Source organism: Lynx canadensis, chromosome D2, assembly GCF_007474595.2.
Source record: "Lynx canadensis isolate LIC74 chromosome D2, mLynCan4.pri.v2, whole genome shotgun sequence".
Lineage (NCBI taxonomy): Eukaryota > Metazoa > Chordata > Mammalia > Carnivora > Felidae > Lynx > Lynx canadensis.
This window is the reverse complement of record NC_044313.2, coordinates 3,090,715-3,114,325: the sequence shown is the minus strand read 5'-3', so window position 1 is coordinate 3,114,325 and position 23,611 is coordinate 3,090,715. Positions and strand designations below refer to the sequence as shown.

Sequence of the window (23,611 nt, the reverse complement as noted above, 5' to 3'; positions counted from 1 at the left end):
AAGAAAACCCACTTAGTTTTGTGTCTTCAAATCTGAAACACTTCCAGGTTTTGACTGTGGGGTCCTATCAAAGTAAGCAGAATTGGAAGTGATGCCCAGTCCCTGGGCTTTAACAAACTTTGTTACTCAGCATTCTGCTACAAAATCTGAAAAGGCAGAGAAATGTAGCTCTCGCTGTTTAGAAAATCTTTGTGGGTTTTTCTTCCCTCCCCCCCCACCCCCGGGGAATGTTTTTGGCAAATTATTCATTGGAAAAACGAAACATGAACTGCAGGTGTTTCACAGCGTGTATGCTGTGGTGGCCGTGTTCTCACCGTTGCGTCTTGTCCACCCACTCGTTCAGCAGGCAGATCCTGAGCACCAGCACTGTGCCAGATAGGACCCCAGGGCTGGGGGGCAGAGTTGGGATCAGCCCCAGGACAATGCATGGCTCTTCAGCCAAAGACCTCGAGCAGCCTTTGTGGGGAGCCCACCCATCTGACTTCTTCATGCAGCCTAGACTGACATCTGCCCATTGCAAACCAGCCTGCCCTGCTGGTTTGCCAAGCCACGTAAGAACCATAACGTGGCTTTTATCACCCTGGTCCTTGCTTCCAGAGGGTTGAGTGTAGGGAAGATGGTGAGCCTGGGACATTCTAAGGCCCAGGCTGCTTACCTGTATAAAGGAATGTTGTGTGGAATGGTCATCGAGGCATTTAAATGTAAACATGGACTTCCTTTGAGGGTGTAGACCAGTGATGCCCAGTGGGCTGCTCCCAAAGACCCAAGACCCTGCAGTGTGGGCACTTCCCTTCCTGGAAGTGTCTAGTGCATAACAGAACTAGATTTAACACTTAGATTCCCATTGTCCTCGAATTGATAGGGCAGTGGGCCAAGGTTGTAGTCTTACGGATTAGGGAGAACTTTATAGAAGTTACCTAAACATGAAAGAATAAATCCAAATGCTATATAGGATATATGCTACCAAGAAGAGAGCATGTGAACATAAGGACTTTTCCTTATAAGGGGTGACTACTCATTTCCATTTCAGAGATGATCTGGAATACTGTGGCTTCAAGGAGGTGGTCCAGAGGTTAAGGTCTTCGGAATCAGACTTTAATTCAAGTTCCGGTTGCATCCCTCATGCATTGATTAAGTTATTATCACAAGACTTCTGGACTCAGTTTCATCTTCTGGAACATAGAGATAATATCTCCCTCAGGGGTTATTGGGAGGAATAAATATGGAATAGTTTTTTTTTTTTAATTAAACACCTCACACGTGGTAGGCACTCAGTAAATAGCAGCTATGAAATTTTATGCAAGTGTTTTCCTTGACTTGTTTCCCTATAGTTGGTCCTCACCTTTATTCAGTGGACCCCTCGTTTCCAAAATGTCGTATCATGTAATGGAGGTCTGACAGTGAGACATTCTCTCAACTGGGACTTCTGTATTCAGTTGCCTTGACTCTGGCTGACCTTGAATGTGTTACTGAGAGAGTGGGGTATTAGATTGCATGGTAGAAAGCCAGTCATCTTGGGGCGCCTGGGTGCCTCAGTCCGTTAAGCGCCAACTTTGGCTCAGGTCATGATCTCACGGTCTGTGAGTTCGAGCCCCGCGTCAGGCTCTGTGCTGACAGCTCGGAGCCTGGAGCCTGCTTCGGATTCTGTGCCTCCCTCTCTCTCTGCTCCTTCCCTACTCGTGCTCTGTCTCTGTCTCTCAAAAAAATAAATAAACATTGAAAGCAAGCAAGCCTGACAGTCAGTCATCTTTGCCCATCTTAACTATGGCCCTGAGAGTTTCCGGTTCTCATGCTACTTTCTTTTTTCTCTTCACAGTTGGGTGTTTTAGGGAGCAAAGGCCCTCTCACTGATGGTTCAGTTCTGTGTCCCTAAAATCTTATATCCCAGAGCAAGCCCTTGTTTGAAACCTATGTCTTTTTCCTTAGGTGTCCTTGCAAAACTTTAATGGCACAGAGCAATTAGTACATGTAATGACCTTCTGCACTATCATTCTGTCGTTTGGGCACAGACATCGATTTTCCTTATCTTGGCATGTGAAGGAAGGAGTCTGATTCCTCTCTGTGTCTCCTGAGCGTGCAGTGGCACACACCCTCAGCAGAGCGGAGCAAGGCCACACAGAGTCTTTGAGGGCACTGGAAGGGGCACCTGTAGAGAGTGTGCGGGTTGGCTCAGCAGAGAGAGACCAGACTGTGGAGGACACTCAGAACAGGTGGCTGCTGCCCTGGGCCACGTGCATTATAAAGTCAGCCTGGCGGATGCTTGCGGTTGACCAGATGCCCCATTATGAAATCTCCATGTGAATGTGAGGCTTCTATAATTTTCGTCTGTGGACCAATTCGTTATTTGTCCCTTCTTTACCGGGAGTGTAGAGAATTACTGAATAATGCAAAGTTACCTAACCCTAAAGATCCTGTGGGGGGAAAAAAGTGCCCATAAGGGAGTACCAATAATTTGATGAGACCGGTGGAAATGACTCTTTAAAAATTGTGTATTTTTATGGGTATTTTTCAACAAATGTACTAAATTTATTCTTGACAATTGTAATCTACCTACCTAACAATTTGATGAGAACTCTTTATTCCTCTTTCGTGTTAGCTGTTCCTTTTTTAAACTATTTCATTGCTACCGTATAAACATTTTATTTATAGGAAGCTAAATTAAGCTGGGAAAGAGGAGTCTACCTCTGGTGTGTGAAATGTTGGAAAGCGCTTTGTTCCCTGCTTCAGTGGCAAAAAGCAAATGCAACATAGACATAAGGCTATTTGAACTCTTTATTTGCCACATTTACAATATTAATAACAGCGTTTCCAGAAGTTGTCACATCAAGTAAAAGATCTTCATTCCAGGCTGTCTTTTGGGGCCAAATTGAGACTGGATGCATGCATTTAATAAATTGTAGTCTCAAGTAGTCATTTTTGTAAATAATTAGTTTCAGTGAAAGAATAAGTTAGCATATTGTATGCATCTAATGTTGCAAATGTACATACAGCAAACTTTGCTATTAATCAACAGTCAAGCACCGCAAGTGGGGTCTCATACATAATGAATTGTGCTTAAGCCTCATGGGTTTCTTGATAGAAAAATAAAAGAAAACACAAGTGTAGTAAGCTTTTGAATAAAATTTAACTAGATTGCTCTGCATCCTGTAATTGTTTTGGAATCATTAGGGACCTGATAATTCATCCGTAGTTTTGGGGTGTTTTTATCTTCATCTGTCAAATAGGAGAGATTTTAATGGTATGTTAAAGTGTTGATAAAATACAGTTTTCCTTTTAACAATTTGAACGTTTAGGGGAGAAAGTAAATAGGCTTTTTTAAGGCATTCTAGTCTGCCAAGTATACTCTTTAAATTGTGTTTTAAAAATGTTTTATTGCTTATGCATTTAAGAATCATTTACAAAAGGGGAAAAAAAGTATGTAGTTCTTATGACATGTACTCTGTACGAGGAGGAGTTGAAAATTTACATAGAATTTTCTGCTTGGGGAGAGTGTTTTCAGATACCACCGTAAATTCCTCTGTGGTCGTGTTTAGGTTCTGACGTGAATTCGAACCCCAGATTTTGAGGGCTTAGGATGCCCATTAAAAACTGATATCCAGTTTAAGCAACATACCTGTGACCACCCAGAAAGTGAGTAAATTGGGGCCCCGTTAAGTTTTACTGCCTCTTCCTCCTTCTATTGTTGACCTTGGGACGTGAACCATTGGTGGCCTCTGATAGGATCGTAAATGTAGAATTCATTTTGGGGGGTGTGCGATCGTGGGGTGGAAGGCATAAAGGCAAGGAGCAGGATTTATGTCCGTCTTTGTTACGAACCACACAGTAAAAGCTCAGCAAGGGTTTGCAGAGCACCTGTCAGTGCGCCAGCCAGCCCCTCCTGCAGAGACGGTGGAAATACCGCCTTCCCCACGAAGCCGTCCTCTTCACTTCCGTCTGGGCTCGGAGCGGGCTCCCTTCGCCACTGGTTTCCCTCTGTTGTATGGTAGCACGTCTCTTCGTCTTATAGGGAATGATCTGTGAAAACAGAAAGTAAAACCTAGTACGTGAGAGTCAGTCCTTAAGCCCATGTGTTATGAGCAGTAGCAGCCCTTATCCCTGTTAAAATGAACAAATGTGTAAACGTGTCTCCCGTTTGTTATGTAAACGTCAGTATGTTGCTGATACTGCACGTCTGCATTCACTCTTCTCTTTGTCCCTTGACTACATAGTGCTGTTAGGGCAGCAGGAGAAATCCAGGAGCTGGCATCCGGACCGTCAGACGGGTGCCGGGCACACACAGTGCCCGCCCGGAGCCGCGCCGCTGGGTGAGCCCGTCGGTGGGCCTCTGTCCTTTGTCTTTGACTCCGTCCTGCTGTTTGAGACCAGTGTTTCTGAGTACCAGCATCAGCACTCTGATTCCCCCCTTCCTCTTTTCTTCCTAGTTTAGAAGTTGAAATAGTCGCGCAGACTCCCACCATACACACCCTCGTGGTGGTGTTTCCCAACAGCTGCTGGCCACCAGGCCACGTCACGGGGCCATCGCTTGCATTGTCCATTCATTGGAGGGCATCGGGGAGGGAAGGGCTCCTTGGGGGCATCAGGGAAACATGGGGTTGTCCAAAAGGCAGAGCGGAAAGAAAGCTGCTGACACCAACTCCATGTTCTACCTCCGTGTTCTTCCTTCTCCGCCTGCTTGGGCTACAAACACTGCGTTTGTATTCCTGTCAATAAGCCATCGTGCCTAATGGATCCTCGATAATTGCTTGAATGGAATCAAGACGTGAAATTCACTTGGAGTACAGAGTTTAAAATCTTTATTCAGCCTCGGTTTTGCAAAAATCTGTTTTGATGGTAGGTGGCACAATTTATGTCCCGTCTTCAATCCTACCACTAGAAGCAAAGCATCAGAGCTTTAACAGGAAGGTATGATTGGATGCGGGGCAAATGCATCAGACACAAGCACAAGAGAGTCTGCTAGAGATCTGTTAATTTAGACCTCATAGTACATTTTCCAGTGATATTTAGCAGCGTGGTTTAAAGTCCCCTCTATTGCAGATTTAAAGTTTTGCTGAAAACGCGTGCCTTCCTGGGACTATGGGGTCTGGCGCTCTACTCTGGAGTCCGCACTGTGTCCTGGAAGCCAGACAAGGGGAGATTTGCTCATCTGGCTCGGCTTGGGAAATGCTTCTCATCGTAAGGGTGTCTAAAATGCCCTACGTGGCCAAGGCCCTGGACTCCTCCTCCCACAACAAGTTGTACCCGGCATCTGTGTGCCTCCACACAGACTAATCTCTCAGCCTTGCCAACGGACACAACCTGGGTCAACTCCTGCCGAATTCCACATGAACTGCAAGGGCTACGTGTCTTCAGGGCTCTAAGGTCAGAGCTCTTTTCTTGGGTGAGCCTCCAACGTCACCAGTTAATGTTCCCAAACTGTAAGACTCCGTTTCATCCTGTGAAGACAGAGATGTTGGAAAAGTACTGGGGTCAAAAAGAGAGGTTTCCGAACGCCCAGCAGTCCGCCCCCTGGGTGTAGCTAATGCCGCTAATCAGATGCGAGTAGCTTAGAACTTTTGGCCTGTTTTCTTACATCAAATGGGATTTAAGCCAAGTACATGACATTTTAATGTCTTCGGGAAGTAGAATTCATTCAGAAACGGAGATTTAGTGATTCTTTACTACCGGCAGAGTCTCGAGGTGCCCCCAGACCTGAATACCCAAATCGCCTGCCAGGCTGGTTGAGTTTTAAAGTATTGAGCGAATTGGTAACGGGGAAGACAGCGGGAGCCGAGCTGTCAGGACGGCTCTGCCAGGTTTCCTCGTGTCGTGCCAGTACTTGACGCAGCCTCAGACCTTGAGCGCGGCTGTCTAGCACCCAGGCCGGCCTGGCGCGCTTCGCCCACGGCGGGCGGTGGGTTCCGGGCTCTGCGGCTGCTGCCCCCCTCCCCCCACCGAGCCCAGGGTGTGACCCGGCTGAGGGGGCCACAGCAGATGGGAAGCGCCAGCTCGGGCTTCCCGTGTGGCAGATGGACGGCTAGGAACCCCGTCCACTGGGGCCATTTCACATAAACTTGGTCCACTCCCCTTGTGTCCCCCCTGCCTCTGGTGGGATGCTGCCTCTATCCCCTCGCTTTCTAATTGAAATCCGTGTCTGGAAACGCGAGCTTTGTTGCGCGTAGGAAGGGCAGTCCTCCCTTGAAGACCACGTAGGCTCCTGTGTGGAATGCTGTGAAGCGACGGGCCCTCCCTTAATACGTGGCGGTAAAGGCATCACTGCCTGCTTCGTTAAAGACACTTCAGAAGTTCATCTGGAGCGCCTCACACTTTTTCCGCGTCCTGATTCGGGTTGAAGGACAGACCTGAGATCTGAAATAGTTTAACGCCAGAATGTCCTTCCTCCAAGCCCCAGAAGGGAAGGGGTCGGGGCTGCCTCTTCAAACGGGGCAGGAGTCCGGGAGAACTTCGCATGGGGCTTTCTCTCTCACTGGGGTTCCAGGAGCTTCCCCAGAAGGCCACACGCTGTTGTCCTGGGATCGCCAGCAGTTGCCTCTTTCTGGAAGAGACCCTTAAGCCAAACGACACGTGGTTTTATGTTTGCCTGTGGCATGGTGTGCCCGGTGCTGTCCACTGTCCTGCGTGTGACTCAACAAAGCCAAATTCATTTGTCAGCCGCTAGCCAGCCCTCTCGTGCCAGGTTTAAAAAAAACAAATAAACAACAACAACAACAACAAAACAGGAGAGAAGGAGAAGGGTTCCAGTGTCCCTGCATTTGCCTCTGGGTGACTCTTACTGATAATACGTGACTGTGAATAAAGAGTGACTGTGACGTGGCCCCTTTCTGCCCTCTCCCAGCCGACAGCAGGACAGGGCCCTGTCTGTGCTGCAGCGCTGGCTTCCCGGCCCTCGGTCTGGGCTCCCATGCGCTGGTGCTCGCCCGTAATCAGTGGGGCTTCAGGGCTGGTCGATAGGGAAGCCTGGAGAGACTCCTCCCTAATAAGTGCTGCCGTCACACCGCGGCTCGCGCAGGGGCAAGCGAAGCGAGGCTGGAGGGGAGGGCAGGGCAGAGAATAAATTTCGTTTTATTGTAGAAATGGAAATTTGTGTCATGGCTTTAAAAATCTGGTTTTATGTGTGTGTTTAATGCCATTCATTTTAAATGTAGTATCATAAATCCTTGCTTCAGAATCAAAGCTGTTTAATTACATTTCACCCATGAATAGTTACCTAATGCCAATAGAGAAAGAGTTAAAAAGGAGAACTACAGAGTAAATCAGAGGTTGAGATCTTTAGCACAAGCATAAAAAATCAATTTAAGATGAATTTTACTACTATAAAAATTCTTCAAATATCCTTTTAGGAGCGGGAAATGCTAGCAGGAACACAGCTACCAATCTAGTCCCTCAGCAATGTGGAGGGAGCGGCGACCAGCCTGGCCCCTTCCCCTGATGGCCAGACACCCCCGTTTTGCTCCGGGGCCTCCGAGGATGGAGTTGTAACTCTTGGAGCAAAGCAGGTCGCTAGTGGGTGCAGAGGACCCCCGTCTTTTGTGATGTAGGCCCCCTGACCCAGGGAACCCCATTTGCCACGTGTGTGATGGCCGAGCACACCCCACAAGCCCTGAGAGCATCTGTGGCCCGTGAGTGGCTGGCCTCAGCTGGCCCCAGTCTGGCCATGGAGATGCTGGGTGCGTGTGGGGCACTTTGGGCTCTTGATGCAGCCCCGGCCCCTCTCCTGCTTCCTCTGGACTGAAGCCACCCACGGGCTGAGGGTGGGGATGTGGGCACCTCAGCCCTGCTCACCCCCTGTGTGACCAGGTGTCACATGCAGTTGGCCTCCTGCTCGAGGCCTTAGCCACAAAGCTGCCCCCTGGACGGTGCCAGCTGTGTCGGGAGGGAGGCCTGGCTCATCCTCGGTGGACCTGTCTCCTGTCCCCCCACCCCCACCCCGGGAGCAGGATGGAACAGCACGAGACACTCTTGCCCATCTTTACTTTCCAGTATCATCAGTTTATCAGCAAGGAAGGAACAGTGGGAGAACAGAGGGAGTGGAATAACGTTTAAGCCAAGCACAAGCGCAGGAAGGTCCACTCCTTCCCTGACCGGAGGTCCTAACGGAGAAAGGAGTCAGGGCAGTGAGGAGATGGGTTTCTCCCCCCAGGGATGTCTCGAGAGGCCCTGCCCCCGCTCCTCTGGCCTCAAGGTGCCTGTGGAGGGAGCAGGTCCCATGGGGCCCCTCTGCGGAGTTGGGGTCCAGGCCGACCAGAGGTCCGTCCACATGAGTTCCGGCCCACAGTGAGCTAGCGAGGAGGCCTGGGCCTGTTGCGTCCAGTCGGGAGTCGGCAGGATGGCCGGGCCGTGGCCAGCCCTCTCTGCCTGGCCGTTTGGGCAGGCTCAGTTCTATTTGCTGTCCGGTTCCTTCCCCAACACTGCCCGTATGTGAGTGCTTAGAAAGCCCTCCCTGATCCACTGTCTGTTCTCTTGTGGAAAAACAGTATAAAGGGCATTCTGCGCATCCCATCCAGGGAAGCTTATCTCTGGAAAGATCCCAGGACCTCGATGGAGACCCTCATTTCCGCAGAATGCCGTGCCTGAGAGACTCGGACTGCAGTGCAGGAGCGTTTGTAAGACGTACTTCAAGGTCTTTGGCTGCTGCCTGCAGCTTGGAGGGTGAGGTTACACGGGCTTCTGGATCTGCGGTGCCCTGTGCGTGCTGCTGTCCTCACACAGGTCCAGCCCACGCTCCCGGGTGCCGCAGCCACGCTGTCGTCCCTGTGCTGGGCCACGCGGCCCAGTGGGTGGCGGCCTCTCTGTTTAGACCCTCATAAGGGTGGTGGGTGCGAGGTGAGAAAGGCAGCCCAGAGATTGACACACACACACACACACACACACACACACACACACACCGCAACACGCAGGGAGGGAGACGCGAGGGGTCAGGAAATGTACTGCTTGGACGTACGCCACCCCCAGAGCTTTAGTATCCGAGAATTCTCGATGCCCTCTGCCGTCCAGGCCCAGCAAGCTGCTAGGAAGCCTGCCACCTGTGCTGAGCCTTCGAAGGTGAGGAAGGAGGTCATCAGAAGAAGTCAGACTTGGGGCTGGCGCTTTTGTGGGTTTGGGGTCCTAGGAAACTAAAATTGGACCCATCATGAAACTCTAGGGCTCAGAAGCAGCCCAGTAAAGCCTCTCTGAGGGGACGTTTCCTCGTTCCGACAGAGCATATCCCAGAGAGTCAGCACCTGCTGGAGGGGAGTCGGCTCCGGGCGGTGCCGCAGACAGAAGAATCAGACCCCGAGGGCAAGGAGCAAACTGAAGAGAGCCTAAATGACGTTGGTTTAAGCTTGAGATAAAAGGGAGAAGTGACCATAATGAATGAAGAGGGGGATTTGGAGGAAAAAAAGCAAGCCAGAAGAGCAGTGTAAGGGGAGTTAGCCTCACAGAACGACCTCCACACAGATTAGACGCTTTGAAGCATAAGCATCAGCAGACTGAAAGCAGACTTGGAGGAAATCCCCCAGAATGCAGCACCAAGTGGTAGGAAATCATGAACGTGCTATTGTTGAAATTCAGTGGGAGGGGCGGGGTGACCAAAATGCAGTTTAATTACTTCAACAGTATTTGTGGAAAATCTTGTTGGTAACACGTGGTGATCTGCTAGGTGACCGGGAGATGCGTACATGCACCTGTCAGTCTCACGAAGGGGCAGTGCACACACCCACCAGCGCGGCTTCTGTGCCGGTCATCCGTGCTCTGTCTTGTCCTGCTTCACCATGGCTGCAGACGCTCAGGGCCCCAGGTGGAAGAGCCCGTATACTAGGCTGTTCCTTCCCAGAATCCCCTCTTGTTTTCTAGGCTGCGCTGTGTGTCTTAAAGCTGAAGGGGGAAACGTGGCTGGCAGACGTCCCACGCCCTCCTCCGGCGCCCTTTCCCATTGCTATGCAGCAGTAGACTTTTACCCATGTGGGTAGAGTAGACGTTTGTTTGCTTTTCACATGTGTGGACGCAGGGCCTAGAGGCTTATTAAGCTCCTGTTACCGCTTTTGCAGAGCCATGGAGGCCCCCCCTCTTCCTGAGCTGCTCGGCTGTCCAGGGGAAATGACGGCGCCCCTGAAGCAGTGCGTGGCCTGGCTGGATGCCTATTTCCATGAGCCAGCGGCCCTCAAAGACCTCCCCTTGCCTGCGATTCACCATCCCGTTTTCCAGCGAGGTCAGTAACTCCGCCGCCTCCTAGGGTTTCGTTCAGGGAGCTTGACTTATTAACTATCACTTACATCACAGCTCATTTTATCGACTATACTGACTTGGTATTTTTACATCATCTAAACAGAGACAGCATGTGGCCACGCTGTAAGGACAAGAGTTCACGATCTCCACCCATTCCAAATGCTTGTGTTAGTTTTGGCACATGGTCACATAATTCTTGGCAAAGGCAATAAAAATGATGCATGCAGATCGACTCTTAACTCTTGTTGGCTGAAGGGTTTAAATGGGAACACATCTGAATAGCAGTGAATTTTTCAATAAGCTTATTGTTAACTTAAACTATCTGCTTGCCAACAGCACAGAAAATGAGGCTTGTACATGGACAATTAGCCACTTCCATAAATTCGGTTGGTGACATTTACATCAGAGTGGGTAGCCGCATTGTGTCTTCTTTAATAAGTTTTCAGTTTAATTTCTCAAACTTACCCTAGTTTGATATAGTGTTCTTAAAGGATGAATTGAGAACGTATTGCCTAAATGTTGTATGTCAAAGGCACATGGTCTATGGTCACCAAAAACATTTTCCCAGAAATTTCCTTTTAAATTGTTGTTGGGACCTTAATTACGGCAACTAAAATTATTCTAGACATGTGCCGGGGGCTTATTTTACGTAGTGATTTTTTTTATATTCGTTTTAATAAAGCGTGTGTATATGTATATACATCTCTGTATAGATGTGTAGACACCTATGCTCAGGGGACAAAATTACCCTGAGATTTTAGATAAGGTGCATTTAAAGCAATCTTGAATTTCGAAATGGATTAAATGAGCTTAACGGTATTCTAATAGCTGCCATGATTTTCAGCAAAAAGGAACTTGAAAATGGAGTAGAATTTCTAGGGGCAGTGGATAGAGAAGCCCCTGTGAAGTTGAGCTAACACCTGAGTTAACTAACAAGGTCAGACAAGTGAGCAGAGAACACCTTGAGCTTTGTTGCACATAATGAACTGAAATGGTTCAGCCGTAATGAACAGGGCCCCTTCTTCACCCCCTGTGTCCTCCGGAATGGTCTCCAGCATGGGTGTGGGAGCTACAGCAGGCCTTTGCCTGTCACTGTGCACACGTCCAGAAACCCTCCCTGGTCTGCATCCTGGATGGGCCCTCAGGGCGCAGGGGAGCCTCAGCTGCTCCCCGGTAGCTTGAGCCAACTGGGTGTGTGGATGCCGCAGGACGCGCGTGTGACCTCTGCTGCGCGGGCTGAGGAACTCAGGTGTGGTTGGGTTCTGAAGTAGGGGCTTGGGGATCCTGGTGCTTTGAGCTCGTGTGTCCACATCAGCACTCGGGGAGTACTGCTGTGTCGCTGGGGGAAGGAAGAGTTGCCCGACTGGCTTCCCTGCCCTTAAGTCTAATGAATAGTGAGCTGAAATTTAAGGTTTTGAAAGTTTTAGGACGGAAAAATTATAAAGCCAAGACAGGAAGTCTCTATATAATCAAAGGGGCGTTGGGGAGTGAGCTTATTAAATCCTGAGGTCCTGTCCTCAGTGTTTGAAGAGGGTTGGGACTGGCCACACTTATCCTGCCTCCCTGGCCTTGGGCCCCGACGCCCACGGCCTCTGCTCCGCTAACCGGTCACGGTCAGTGACCAGGACGAGCCGGAAGCAGCCGCTGGGGTAAGGATGAAGGCCATCCAAGCCAACCTAGAAGCCTTCTCCGTTGGGCGAGCCCCACAGTGCTGGCGGGCACTTCCAACTGGGGCGAGATCCTCCTAGCCAGCTTTCGGGGAGACAGGGTCCCCTGGGCCAGCCCCGCCTCCTGACAGTTAGTGGTTGCTGCGGGCCGGGATTTCCCACGCCTCGGCATGTGCAAGCCAGGTTTTTCTAATTTAGCTCAATCGCTCACTCCCAGGCAGGGACCAGGTGTGGGGATTTTACGGTTTAAGAGGGGAGGTGGTGCATGGTTATAATACAATTGCTAACACGGAGTTAATTGGCACTAACCCCCAGATGTGGTAACACCCCTTTCTAGCCAGTGGTAGTTGGCTTTGCTCTGTTTCTACTTTGGGTCTTGTGGCAACGCTGAAATCATGGCGAGCGGGCGGGTCCCGTGCAAGGGAAATCCTCTGAGGCTCTGGAAGCTGTGCTTTAACATAAAGAAAGAAACCTTTGCGAACTGGGAGGCATGGGTATGTTTCAATATGGAATAAATGCTTTTTTTTTTTTAACAAATTCTATTTTCTGTGTGTCTTAATTTTTGAACACATTTGACATGGCTTGGCATATCATTTTTCCATCATGGTCTTGCCTCTGAGATTTAGGCCAGGCCTGCCTATTTCAGTGTGTTTTAAAAACGTAATCCTGACTGTGGCCACCCTTGCGCTCCAGCCCCCTGACCTGCTCTTCCTCGGGTGCTGGCCTGTGGACTGGGGACCCCTATGCTGCGTCCCATGGGCCCCTCTCCTGCACGGGCCAGACTGCTTCACCGTTCCAGGCTCGCTGTGAGATGAGTACACCATTCACCATTGGCTCATTTTGTAAGGCGGGTCACACACACACACACACACACACACACACACACACACACAGAGTTAAGCATATAAAATTGCCGGTTTTGTAGGTTAAAACTTAACAAATAGTGGAACTTTCACATAGTTCCACTTCTCTTGGAAATCCTCCAAGATTGATTAGTAGTAACAAGTTAATTGTCTGGGTGTTTCGGCCAAGGAACCATGAAGCTGTCTATCCTGACCAGAAGTCTGGAAGTCTCTGTGGCTGCCTTTTTCTGGAGCCACCACAGATAGGGTTTCTCTGTGGGAAGGGAAGGCTGCAGTTACTTGGAGTGAAGTTCGGGGTGCTGTTGAGGGAGTTAGAAGAAAAGCAAGTATTGACCAAGATGCATTCATTTTCTTGGGATATTGTGTTTTTAGTAGAGAGCATTTTCTTTAAAAAAATGGGTTGTTTTTGGAGTTTTGAGGTGTTTTGCCCTTTGCTAATCTGCTTTATTAAAGTATCAGCATTCGGGGCGCCTGGGTGGCTTGATTGGTTGAGCATCTGACTTCGGCTCAGGTCATGATCTCATGGTTCATGAGTTCGAGCCCCGCGTTGGGCTCTGTGCTGACAGCTCAGAGCCTGGAGCCTGTTTCAGATTCTATGTCTCCCTCTCTCTCTGACCCTCCCCCGTTCATGCACTGTCTCTCTCTGTCTCAAAAATAAATAAACATTAAAAAAAATTTTTTTTTAATTTTTTTTTCAACGTTTTTTATTTATTTTTGGGACAGAGAGAGACAGAGCATGAACGGGGGAGGGGCAGAGAGAGAGGGAGACACAGAATCGGAAACAGGCTCCAGGCTCCGAGCCGTCAGCCCAGAGCCCGACGCGGGGCTCGAACTCACGGACCGCGAGATCGTGACCTGGCTGATGTCGGACGCTTAACCGACTGCGCCACCCAGGCGCCCCAAAAAATTTTTTTAATTACAAAGAAAATAATACAGTATCAGCATGATCATTCGCGGTAGCCACTCTGAAGACCAGCAGTCTTGGGGAGCATTTTCAGGAGGTCAGGTGCTCCCTTATCAAGTTCTTGCAAAGGTCAGCTTGGTTTTGAATTCATTTTTCTCCAAGAAATGGTTATTTAACAAAACCATTACTCTCGAAATAAATCTTAAGGTTTCTTTTATAATGAAATGTTAAAGTTCTTTCCTGTTAACGTTCTCCAACTTTGTATTTATTTACTAAAAATAACGTGACTTCTTTGTATAATATGCATCTTTACATCCTTATCTGTCAGTGGCAAAGCAGCTGGGAAAATAAAAGCTGCACTTTGCCGGAAGCGCGATTCACAGAGTTCAGGGAGAGCAGCACCTTTCAGACTCAGAATGCGCGTGCATGCTTTTTTCCCCTTCTAAGCTCTCCTGTCTGTAGGGGTGCTCTGAGCAGGGGCGGTTGCACAGTCTGCAGGGCGCTGGGCAGCTTCTGCCAGGCTGGGGTGGGGGCTTCCTCCGTGGATGGCCCCGCTTCGCACCATGGCCCCACATGAGGCAGCCCCACGCTGCGAGCCCGGTGGTATGCGTGGTGGCCCGGGCCCTGCACCGTCCGAGGCAGTGTGCGCCCTATGGTGAGCCCCACAGCGTGAGCCCTGCCGTCTGAGCCTGGCGGTGCGGGTGGCGGTGTGAGCCCTATGGCGTGAGCCCTGCAGCGTGCGTGGCGCTGTGTGGGGTGTGAACTCTGCAGGGAGAGCCCCACGGTGTGAGTCCGGTGCAAGCCCTGCGGTGTGCGGATGGTGGTGGACCCCAGCTGCTGCTTCGAGTGTCGTCTCACAGATGATGGTTTTCAACAGATGAGTTCTGAGTTTTCTTTTCAAAGTGACTGCAATGTTCCCTTTTAAATGAAATATTTAACACTTTAATAATTCCTTCGTCACAGCTATTAGCTCGTAGCTATGAAATCCAGTTGCATGACAGTAGTAAAATCTGCATTTTTTAAACCTGCCGGCGAGTAGTTTTTTTGTAACTTCTCTTACAAAGCCTCGAAAAGGATTCTTGTGTTTGTGTATCTCTGTCGAACACCCTCTTTCCAAGGGGCCTCCTCTGAAAGCCCTGCCAGAGACTCACGGGAAAGGCCCTTCCAGGGTGAATTAATTAATTTCCCCACTATATCCTGGAAGACAGTCCCACTGTGCGGTGTGCCTTCCAGTGGAGGCCGTGTGTGGGTCCTGGAAGGCAGTTGGACAATGAGGAAATGAATAGCATCATTACCTCGAGTCCTTACCAGAGACAGTCCTTTAATATTAAAAATCCACCTCTGAGAGCCAAGCAAGGGCTAATCATGCCAGCGCTCCCCCCACCCACCCCCGCAGCCTTCATGGGGCACAAGGGCTCCTCTGCCCTCCTGCCGTCACTCACGTCCACGAAATGCACAGCACACCCGGCCTCCCCAGCCAGGCTGTCTCCCCAGGAAAGAAGGCGCTGAGCCCCCTTCCCGTCCGTGTCCCGGGGCCTGCTTTACTGCCCTTCACCTTTGCTCTTGTGAGTCCTGAACACAGCCCGGGTCCGTCTGCAGAGGGTGCGGCAGGGGAGGGTTTTGTCTCAGCCTCTCCTACACGTACACAGCAGGAGGCAGCTTTGTGCTTTCAGGAAGTTTGGACTGGTATTTTCCCCTGGACTTAAAAAAAAAAATAATAGCAAATTAAAGGGAAGATAATAACTAAAATAGGTGATGGCATTTACGGTTTCTGGTTGGTAGCAGTCACGGTCCCCCCGTATTATAAAAATTGCTGGCCTTGCTATGATGTTACCTAGTAGGGCTAGGAGGTCTGTAAACCTTCCGGTGCCCACTTATCGATTAGAACAAGCCAACAACACGGCACTTAAATTAAGTGGGAGAGAAACAGCTGGTGAAAATGTACTTCTTCCAACCCTAGAGCTGCTGAGCTGCTTTTTGGGAGCAGCAGATGTGGAAATCTGGCCCAAGGCCTTCTGAGGCCAGCACTGGGAAAGGTGCAGGTCAGTAGCCTGGGAGGAGGGGGTGGCAGGCACCCGGGTCAAGGTCTCGAATCAGGAGCAGCCCCCCCACGTGTGTGGTTTGGAGCCACAAGGAAGAGGGTAAGGGTGGGGGTGTTTATGAACAAAAGTAGGCGTGAACCCTGAAAGTAAATGGTGTATGAGAGGTAGAGTGAGCCCTGCAAGTGACCAAGGTTGTGAACGAGCCGCCTTCCTCTTTGGGGACGTTTACCCTTTCAGGGCCTGATAATCGGTCCCCGTGAACCGCTCCCCACGGCACCAGGAGCCACCATTTTTCTCAAAGCACGTGGTTTCTCCACTGCCCCTTCTGTCTGGCTGTGACACCTTGCTTTCCTGGGAATGTTTCCTGTGGACAGGAAGCGGTGCCCTGCATGGGCTCATCACGTCTCCTGGCCCCTGTCTGCATATATGAATATCCACATCATTTGTAGCTCCACAGCAGAATCGGTGTTAGATGACCGGAATTCTGCATCCACACTGAGGGTTTCTCCGGGTCAGGGGCTCCCAGCCTGAGCAGAAAGGAGAGGCACTTGGCAGGGTAGGTGCTCCCTGGGGGCCCCCGAGGGGTGCTGGCTCTGTAGGCCGTGGCCGTGGTCCTGCTTGCTTCTGGCTCTGTCTGCGGGGGTCCAGCCAGGCCAGCTCGGAAGCAGTCAGCATACTTCACCCTTAGCTCTTCAACTTGACGGATCAACTGCACTTTGGCATATTGGTGAATTTCACGGGCCAGAGAGCCTGAGGTTCAGATTATGTCTTAGTTCATCATTTCCTATTGTATTATGCTGTTTCCTGCCTGGTAATTGTCCTTGGTGTTTGTTTATTCTTTGTACTATGCGACCACATCTTGGATGAGAAGTTTTTAGTGTCAGCAATGATTCATTTAAACAAACAGCTTTGTAAGTTGCTCTCCTATCTCCTGCACTTCATCTGGGAGTGTGTGTACCAGGACGCTCTAGACTGTTTGTTCGTGTTATGCCTACAATCTCTGTACTTCTCACCCTCCAAAGACACGTCAAAAATCTTAAATATGGGCAAATACAGATACATACACACACATTTGTGTGTATGTATGTGTGTGTGTGTACACATCACACGTATAAGTGTGTGCATCATATACATACATTTCCCCGATTTTGAGAATTACTGCTCGCTCTGAAGGAATTTGTTGAAATGGATCAGACTCTTAGAGCTTCACTCTGTGCTCGGGTTGACGTTTCTAATTGAATAACGATTTTTGTTTGAGGCCTAGAATTGCATATTTAAGAGCTGTTCTTGCTGTTGTACTTAACAACTTCTAGAAGTTCTAGGTTACGTATCCATGTGTCTGCCTAATCTCGAACTCTGCCCGCGGCCACGTGAGGAGGAGCGAGAGCCAGTGTGCTGTTCGTTTTTTGTAATTTGGAAGGTGTGAGCAAGGCTGGCTGCGCATCAGCATCTGTGCCATCAGGTTACAAAGTCACATGACAGTGAGCCCCTCAAGAGTGTCCCCAGGTGCGTCACTTTGCCAGGACACCCCCTGGTAGAGTGTTGACAGAGCTGACCAGAGCCTTTGGGAGGTGTGCCCTTACCTGTGGCCCAAAAGTGTGGTTCTTCTTTGAAGCGTCTGGGTGCGTGAAGTTTTAGATTCTGGGGGAGACCCCTGAACAACAGATGCAAGACGACAAAGGGAAGAGGTTGCTTCAGGTTCTGGATGCCAGCTTCGTCCTCCGCACGTCTAATGTAGATCCAGTCCTGGGGTTGCTGCGGAGGAGGTTAACGGTCACATCACCCAGAGTGTCCCCTTAGACCTACCCTAGGAGTTGTAGTATGTGCCCCCTCTCACAGAGGAGAATTGAGTCTGTGCGTGGACACCAGCTCCCGAGATGCTGGCAGTGGCTGACCAGAATCACAGCCTGCCAGACCCGAGAGCACGTGTGGTGTTCCTATGCCGCGAGCCCTCTGATAAATCGTAATTACCATGGGCTCATGGGAAGCCTAGTTCAGTGAAAGTTCCATCCTAAATATGGGGAGGTGGTCAGAGCCTGTGTTCCCTGAGGTTTCCATAAATCAGGCAAAAAAAAAAAAAAAAAAAATGAACTTGAGAATGTCTTTAGTGAAGGCCACCGGGGTCACAGTATAATTTAACCAAGCTTAAAAGGTAACCAAAAGGTGGTTTGAAAGTCAGCTACTTTCAGACTTTGTGTAGGATTTAACGGGATCTCTTTTGCAAATAAATAATACTTGAAATTGTTACAAGTGTAGCTTTTATGGGAAAATACGTTACAATGTAACTGTTACATCTAGCACAATAATTAAACAGCAAACTGGCGAAAGTTTCACCCTCATTATGTTCACGCATTTAAGAAGATCACCGACCGTGTCCTCGTGTTGGGTACGTACGTATGGGTATTCTTTACCTCGGAGCAGCAGAGTATCAGATTTCTACCTACTGAGAAAAGAAAATTACAGTGTCTGTTTCCTCAACTTTCCATTTTAAATGGGCTTTGAAAAGTAGGAATTTTCTATCAGGTCTATATTTTAAAGTGAAAAACAGACTTTTCACTTAAATGTGCTTTCATAATTTTTATTCCCACTGTAGGCATTAGATTAACATGTGTTGCTTCCAAAGAGAATGTTTAAATATTTTTGTTGTCATAAAATATTGTATATTCACATTTTACGGGCAGCGTTAATGCATTTTTAAATGCATTTTTATACCATCCGAGAAGCAATAAATAGGATTCTCTCTACCACCTGGGTTTATAGAGAAAATTATATTTTAATAAAAAATGTATAGAGAATTGGACTGTAAATTATCAATACATTAAATATATAAATGTTAGTACATTAATGGCAGTAACACTGTAACGCTATTTGTAGGAGCCAAAAGTGTAAAAACTATTACTTATTTAAATGCCTCATCACCTATGATTTTTACCTGCAACCCTTATGTTCAGGCCGACTCAGAATACAAGGTTTACAGGTTGTGTGTACGTGTCAGAATGGGAAGATCTGATCTCTTTCCAAGGCCGTTTGCGTAGCCGCGTGATTCGTGCGGTGGTGGAGTCACCAGGGCGGAGCAGACCTCCTGAGGCTCGGCACGCTGGGGCATCGTGTTCTATCTTAATGGCACCGAACACAGTGCGTCTGAAGAAGGAAACTGGAGAATGAAGTAGGGGAAGGAAAGTCTTTAGCCTAAAATACATCTCAGTTACGAGTGATAAGTTATGAAAATCAGATCAGATTTCTCCTGCTCTCTAAATATTAAGGTAAACAGCGACAGTGTTTCAGAAAGTAGGATCCCTGGTGAGTCCTGCCCGCTCCCACCCCCCGCCCCCCAGCTTCAAAAGCTACAGTATCTTCGTTACTATGGCAACTACTTTTGCATTTTTTTGAGTACCGCTCTTAATTGTTGCACAGAACACGCCGTGTAAAGGACCCATCCCTAGACGTGCGTGTGTACACGCATTGTCTGCTTTTCCTAAAAATGCATGCTCCTTCCTCGGCTGGGCCACGGTGGTCCGGCAACATGATCTTCTTTTCAGCCTTTCCTTAGACAGTTTGAGGAAAACCCAGGAGCTGAGCTCATGCGACCTCGAGCTCATTGCTTGGCCAAGACATACTTTTCAGAGAAAATTCGCAGCTCTTCCTCTGTTTAGAAGAAGATATGCAAGAAGCAACATAAATGGCACGTTCCCCCCCCCCCCCGCCTTTTTTTTCCTCAAGAATTGGGCCTTTGATGTTCAAGAGCAGCTAATATTAAAGGCCATCCCTGGCAGGCCTTAGAAACTGTGCCTATTTATGACCAATGTAAAACAGCGAAATCTAGCTGAGTATGATGGCATCATTAGTTTGTGAATCGCATCCTTGAAAATAACTGTGGAGGAGCCAAATCGGTTTAAAGGAAGATAACGGAATGGTTTAAGCTGCTTAGGTTGAATGCCAATTATGTTTTAATATTCAACTGAGCATATTTTACTAAGAAAAAAGGCCGCGTTGACGCATGCATAACTCATTGGCAGCGTCGGCCAGCTGTGCCACTCTACTCTGCGAATCACTTTGTGCATTTTAGTGGCATGGTAATTTAGTGGAGAACTACCTGAGTGATGGCATTTTCAATGAGCAGGTAATCTACAGAGAATTTTTATATGGTTATGAGTTCTGTGCTTCAGCCCAGCAACACAAAAATACATCAAGACCAATTACGGTATCAACTTTCAGCGTGGTACCCTCGCCACGCAAGTGCATGTATTTCTGCCCCAGGCATTTCAAATTGCATCTAATTTGAAATCTTTGGGGTTTTAATTAAATTTCAGAATATATGGAATTCTTCATTAGTACCTGCTCTGAATAGCAGATTATCCTTCTCTTGGTCTCGTTAAAGAAGTAGGCTGTGGTAAATAGCATGTTCAGGAACTGATCATTTGTGGGGCCTGGGTATTGGAACAGAAATAGTGAAATGCAAAATAATATCAAAAAGATTATTAGTCCAGGGAGAGTCTCTTGATTTGTATTTTAATGGAATTTTACATTTCTCTTAATGATTTGCAAATTGTCCTCTGATTATAAGATGCATTAAGCTTTTCATTTTAATGGCAAAGACACAGCCATTAGCAGAATTTTTTTTTTCTGTCTTCTTTTTAGAGTGCTTCCCTGCAGCAGATAAATATTGAAACCATTAACACCTTTTGATGTTCCTCACAGCCTGCACCTTGGACCCACGCGAGGCTCCCGTGGTCTGTCAGTGTTAACACCTGGCTGGGGGCCCCTGCTTCTTCACCGGCTGGGTTTCCTTTTCCAGAATACAGGATTTGTTTTTAAAGTTTCACCGGCAGATCTTGTTTATTTGTGTTAAAGCTAATGCATTTAAATAGTATTAATGGCCCAATTTGTATTAATAAAAGCCGTTCTCCTCGGCGTGAAGGTTGACGGTGCTCACCGCTCCTACCCCGCGCCGGTCTGTAGGGCTGGAGTGAGGGAGGGCCGAGCAGCGTGCACGGAGAACGGGAGAACGCAGGCTCGCCTTGCCAGTCTGGAGGGTTCTGGGGAAGTTCGCGTGCGGTGAGAGAGGCGCACAGGGCTCAAGGCATTAGCCAGCTGACCGAGGCTGACCACAGCTCGACCCCAAGAGCAGGCTGCTTGCCTCCGCTTTGGCCTCTGAGGTAATGTCTTGATTTTCAGGCTAAGACTTCTGGTCCCCTACACAGTGCACGCCGCTTATGTGACCAGAGCCACGGGTGGGAATCCGCGCTTGCCCCCACCAGCCAGCAGGCCCGGGTGAGGGGCGGGGACTTGCTGCTCTGACCTAGGACGGATGTGCGAGGGCTGAGGCTCCCCGGGGCCCTTCAGAAGCCAGCAGCCCCATGTGACCGCAGAACTGGAAGAACCAGGGCCACCTCCCGGAGGAGCCGAGTGAGGCCTGTGCCCCCTCAGCCCTCTGTTCTCAAGGGTGGATCTTCAGGCCGAGCGGGCCGGGCCGACCTGAGGGATGTTTCCAGCATCCCTGCTGACCTTGACCCAGCCCAGGTCTGTGAGCTGGTGAGGGATGCTCCCTTGAGCCTCTAGGCGCTCGTCCGTGCAGCCCTGCCCGCATGTGTGACCTCAGGCCCCGTGCTCGGCCTGCGTGGAGCCTGGGGGCTCCCCACCCCCATTTCCACCAGGCCTGCAGAGCCAGCGCGGGGGCTGCCGGCGCCCCTTGTCCGGGACCGTGGGAGCGCGTGCCGCGGGCTGGGTGGCTTGGGCAGCAGAAGTGTGTTCTCCCTGTTCTCTCACGGCTCTGACGCTGCAAGTCCAGGGTCCAGGCTTTTCCCAAGCTGCCCGCCTGCCGCCCCTGCGTGGGTCCCTTTAGGGACAAAGGCCCCTGAGGTCGCGTTGCACGTTCTCCTAGCTTCGTTACAGGGACACCGGTCAGACGGCTCAGGGTCCCCCAACGGCCTCCTCGTAATCACCTCTTTAAAGGCCCTTTCTCCAAATAGTTGCTTTGTCAGGTGCTACTGGCTGTTGGGACCTCAGCATTGAATTTTGGAGGACACGGTCCCACCAGTAACATGCTTTCTGAGCCTCTGATGGCCCATGTGTAAGGCGGGGTGACAGCAGCGACGTGTAAAGGGGTCCTGATGGGGAAATGAGACCTCCGGAGACCCAGCACAGGGAGCCCCTGCTGCCTTCGCAGCGGATAGAAGGTGCTCTCCAGAATCCTAGCGACCCTCGTGGTGAGCAGACTCTGCCCGGCGTTGTGAACCAAGTCTTCTGAAGTGCTCTAGACATTCAACAGAACTTGGCAAGGACACCCTGCCTAGTGGCTACGGGACACACAGCTTGTGTCCCCGCGGGCTGGCCACGCTGAGCCACAGTAGAGGGTCAGCGTGTCTGGGGAGAACTCCCTGCAGAGCCGGGGAGGGGGAGGGGTCCTCCCCACCTGTCTCGGCTCTGGTGGAGACCAGCCCCGCCAGGTTGCCCGTCCTGAAGCTTCTCTGGAGATGCCTGGTGCTTTGCTCGTTCATTCACACCCACCCTGAAGATAACGTTTGGCTTTCTTAGATGTGGGACGTCCTCCTCTGGGGAAACACGGATGCGCGCAGTTCGGGTTTAAGCTTGAGGCTATCTGCCGTCAGACTGGTGCTGCAGGAGGCCGGGCCACCTGGCTCTGACCGCCGTGGGAGATGTTTGTGAGGTGTCAGCTGTCGCCGTTTCCAGCACTGAACGCACTTCACTGTCCGTTTCCGACCTTTGATTCAGCTGCCGTGGTTTGGGCCCATCCTCATAAGCGTGGCTCTTGGCTTTGCAGAATAGAAAGTGAGGGGATGTGGGGCAGTGGGCCAGCCAAGTCTCAGCGACACGACACGTGCAGAAAGATGTGCCTCGTGTTTCTTAACAAATTCCTGGTATCATTTGTTTCTTGTTACTTTAATCTTACGAGGAGAAGCCATTAAAAGCCTCCTGTAAGTGATTTTGGAGGTTCTGTTCCTTGGTAGCGAGTCAGGCCTCCGAAGGAGAGCACGGGGCCTCTTGCCCAGGCGCTGCCTGCAAGTGGGAGGCGTCACACTTACTCTGCGGCCTGGATTTCGCGGCTCTGCGCTGCACTCTCGCCTCCCTCGAAGCCTGAGCCCCTGCTGGTCCTGCCTCTAGGGCCTTTTGTCTCCTCACTGTCTGGTCTCCTCGTTTTGCAGAAGCCCCCGTGAGGGGTTCACTGAGGACGTTGCTCTTCCTGCGCGCAGGCTAACTTCTGGCGAAGACCGTACCGGGCCTGCCTTTTCTCTCCGTACACCATATAGCCGTGCTTGTTGGTAGAACTGGGGCGCAGGGTGGAGGTGATTCAGAAAGGTGGAACCTTACGTGGAAAATCAGAGGGGACCCTTTGCTGAGATCAGGACCACAAGCAGAGGTCTAAACAGGTCCCGAATCCTGAGGTTGCTGGCTGCCCCCAGGGGGTTGCTGCAGACTCTGCCCTCAAGCCACCTGAAGCCCAGGGGCAGAGCGCTTCTCTGAGGCCTTGCTCGTGACCTTGGGGTGCAGCTGTGCTAGGCCCCGGGCGCTGCGCGCGCACCACTTCTAGCCTGCTGCAGGCAGCCTCTAGCGCTTTTGCAAAACCCTTGAGTTTCTAAATTCGGCAGTTTTAACCTTGGATCCTAGAAGCGAGACTTCAAGCCCTGAGTTTATTATATCAGAGAGTTGAGCCGTGTTTGCTGTCTCTTAGAGCATGCAGGATTATCCTCTGAGAACTTTTTACAGCTTGCCTATCTTTCTGACAGACAAGGCCGTTTCTGCTCCTCCTGCCAGACCCCTGCAGCGCTCGGCCGAGGGTGTCGTTGCCCACTGTGTCCTACCCACACTCGGCAACGGGAAACCAGCAAAATATCACCCGCGTTCAGCCATTCCCTTGTCCCCGGATTTGCCGCAGCCGTGAGCAGAGGATTCCCAGGGCTCTCGAGGACAGCT

General features: G+C 50.0%; 1 protein-coding gene across 3 annotated transcripts in view; it reads left to right on the top strand.

Moving 5' to 3' along the window:
- Positions 1-23,611, top strand: part of MGMT (O-6-methylguanine-DNA methyltransferase) — a 244,134-nt gene that overhangs the window by 186,870 nt on the left and 33,653 nt on the right. For all 3 annotated transcript variants that reach the window (XM_030334721.2, XM_030334724.1, XM_032595179.1), the window contains one exon: positions 10,026-10,186. In XM_030334721.2, coding sequence (XP_030190581.1) covers positions 10,026-10,186 — 161 coding nt within the window. The remainder of the gene's footprint in view (positions 1-10,025; positions 10,187-23,611) is intronic.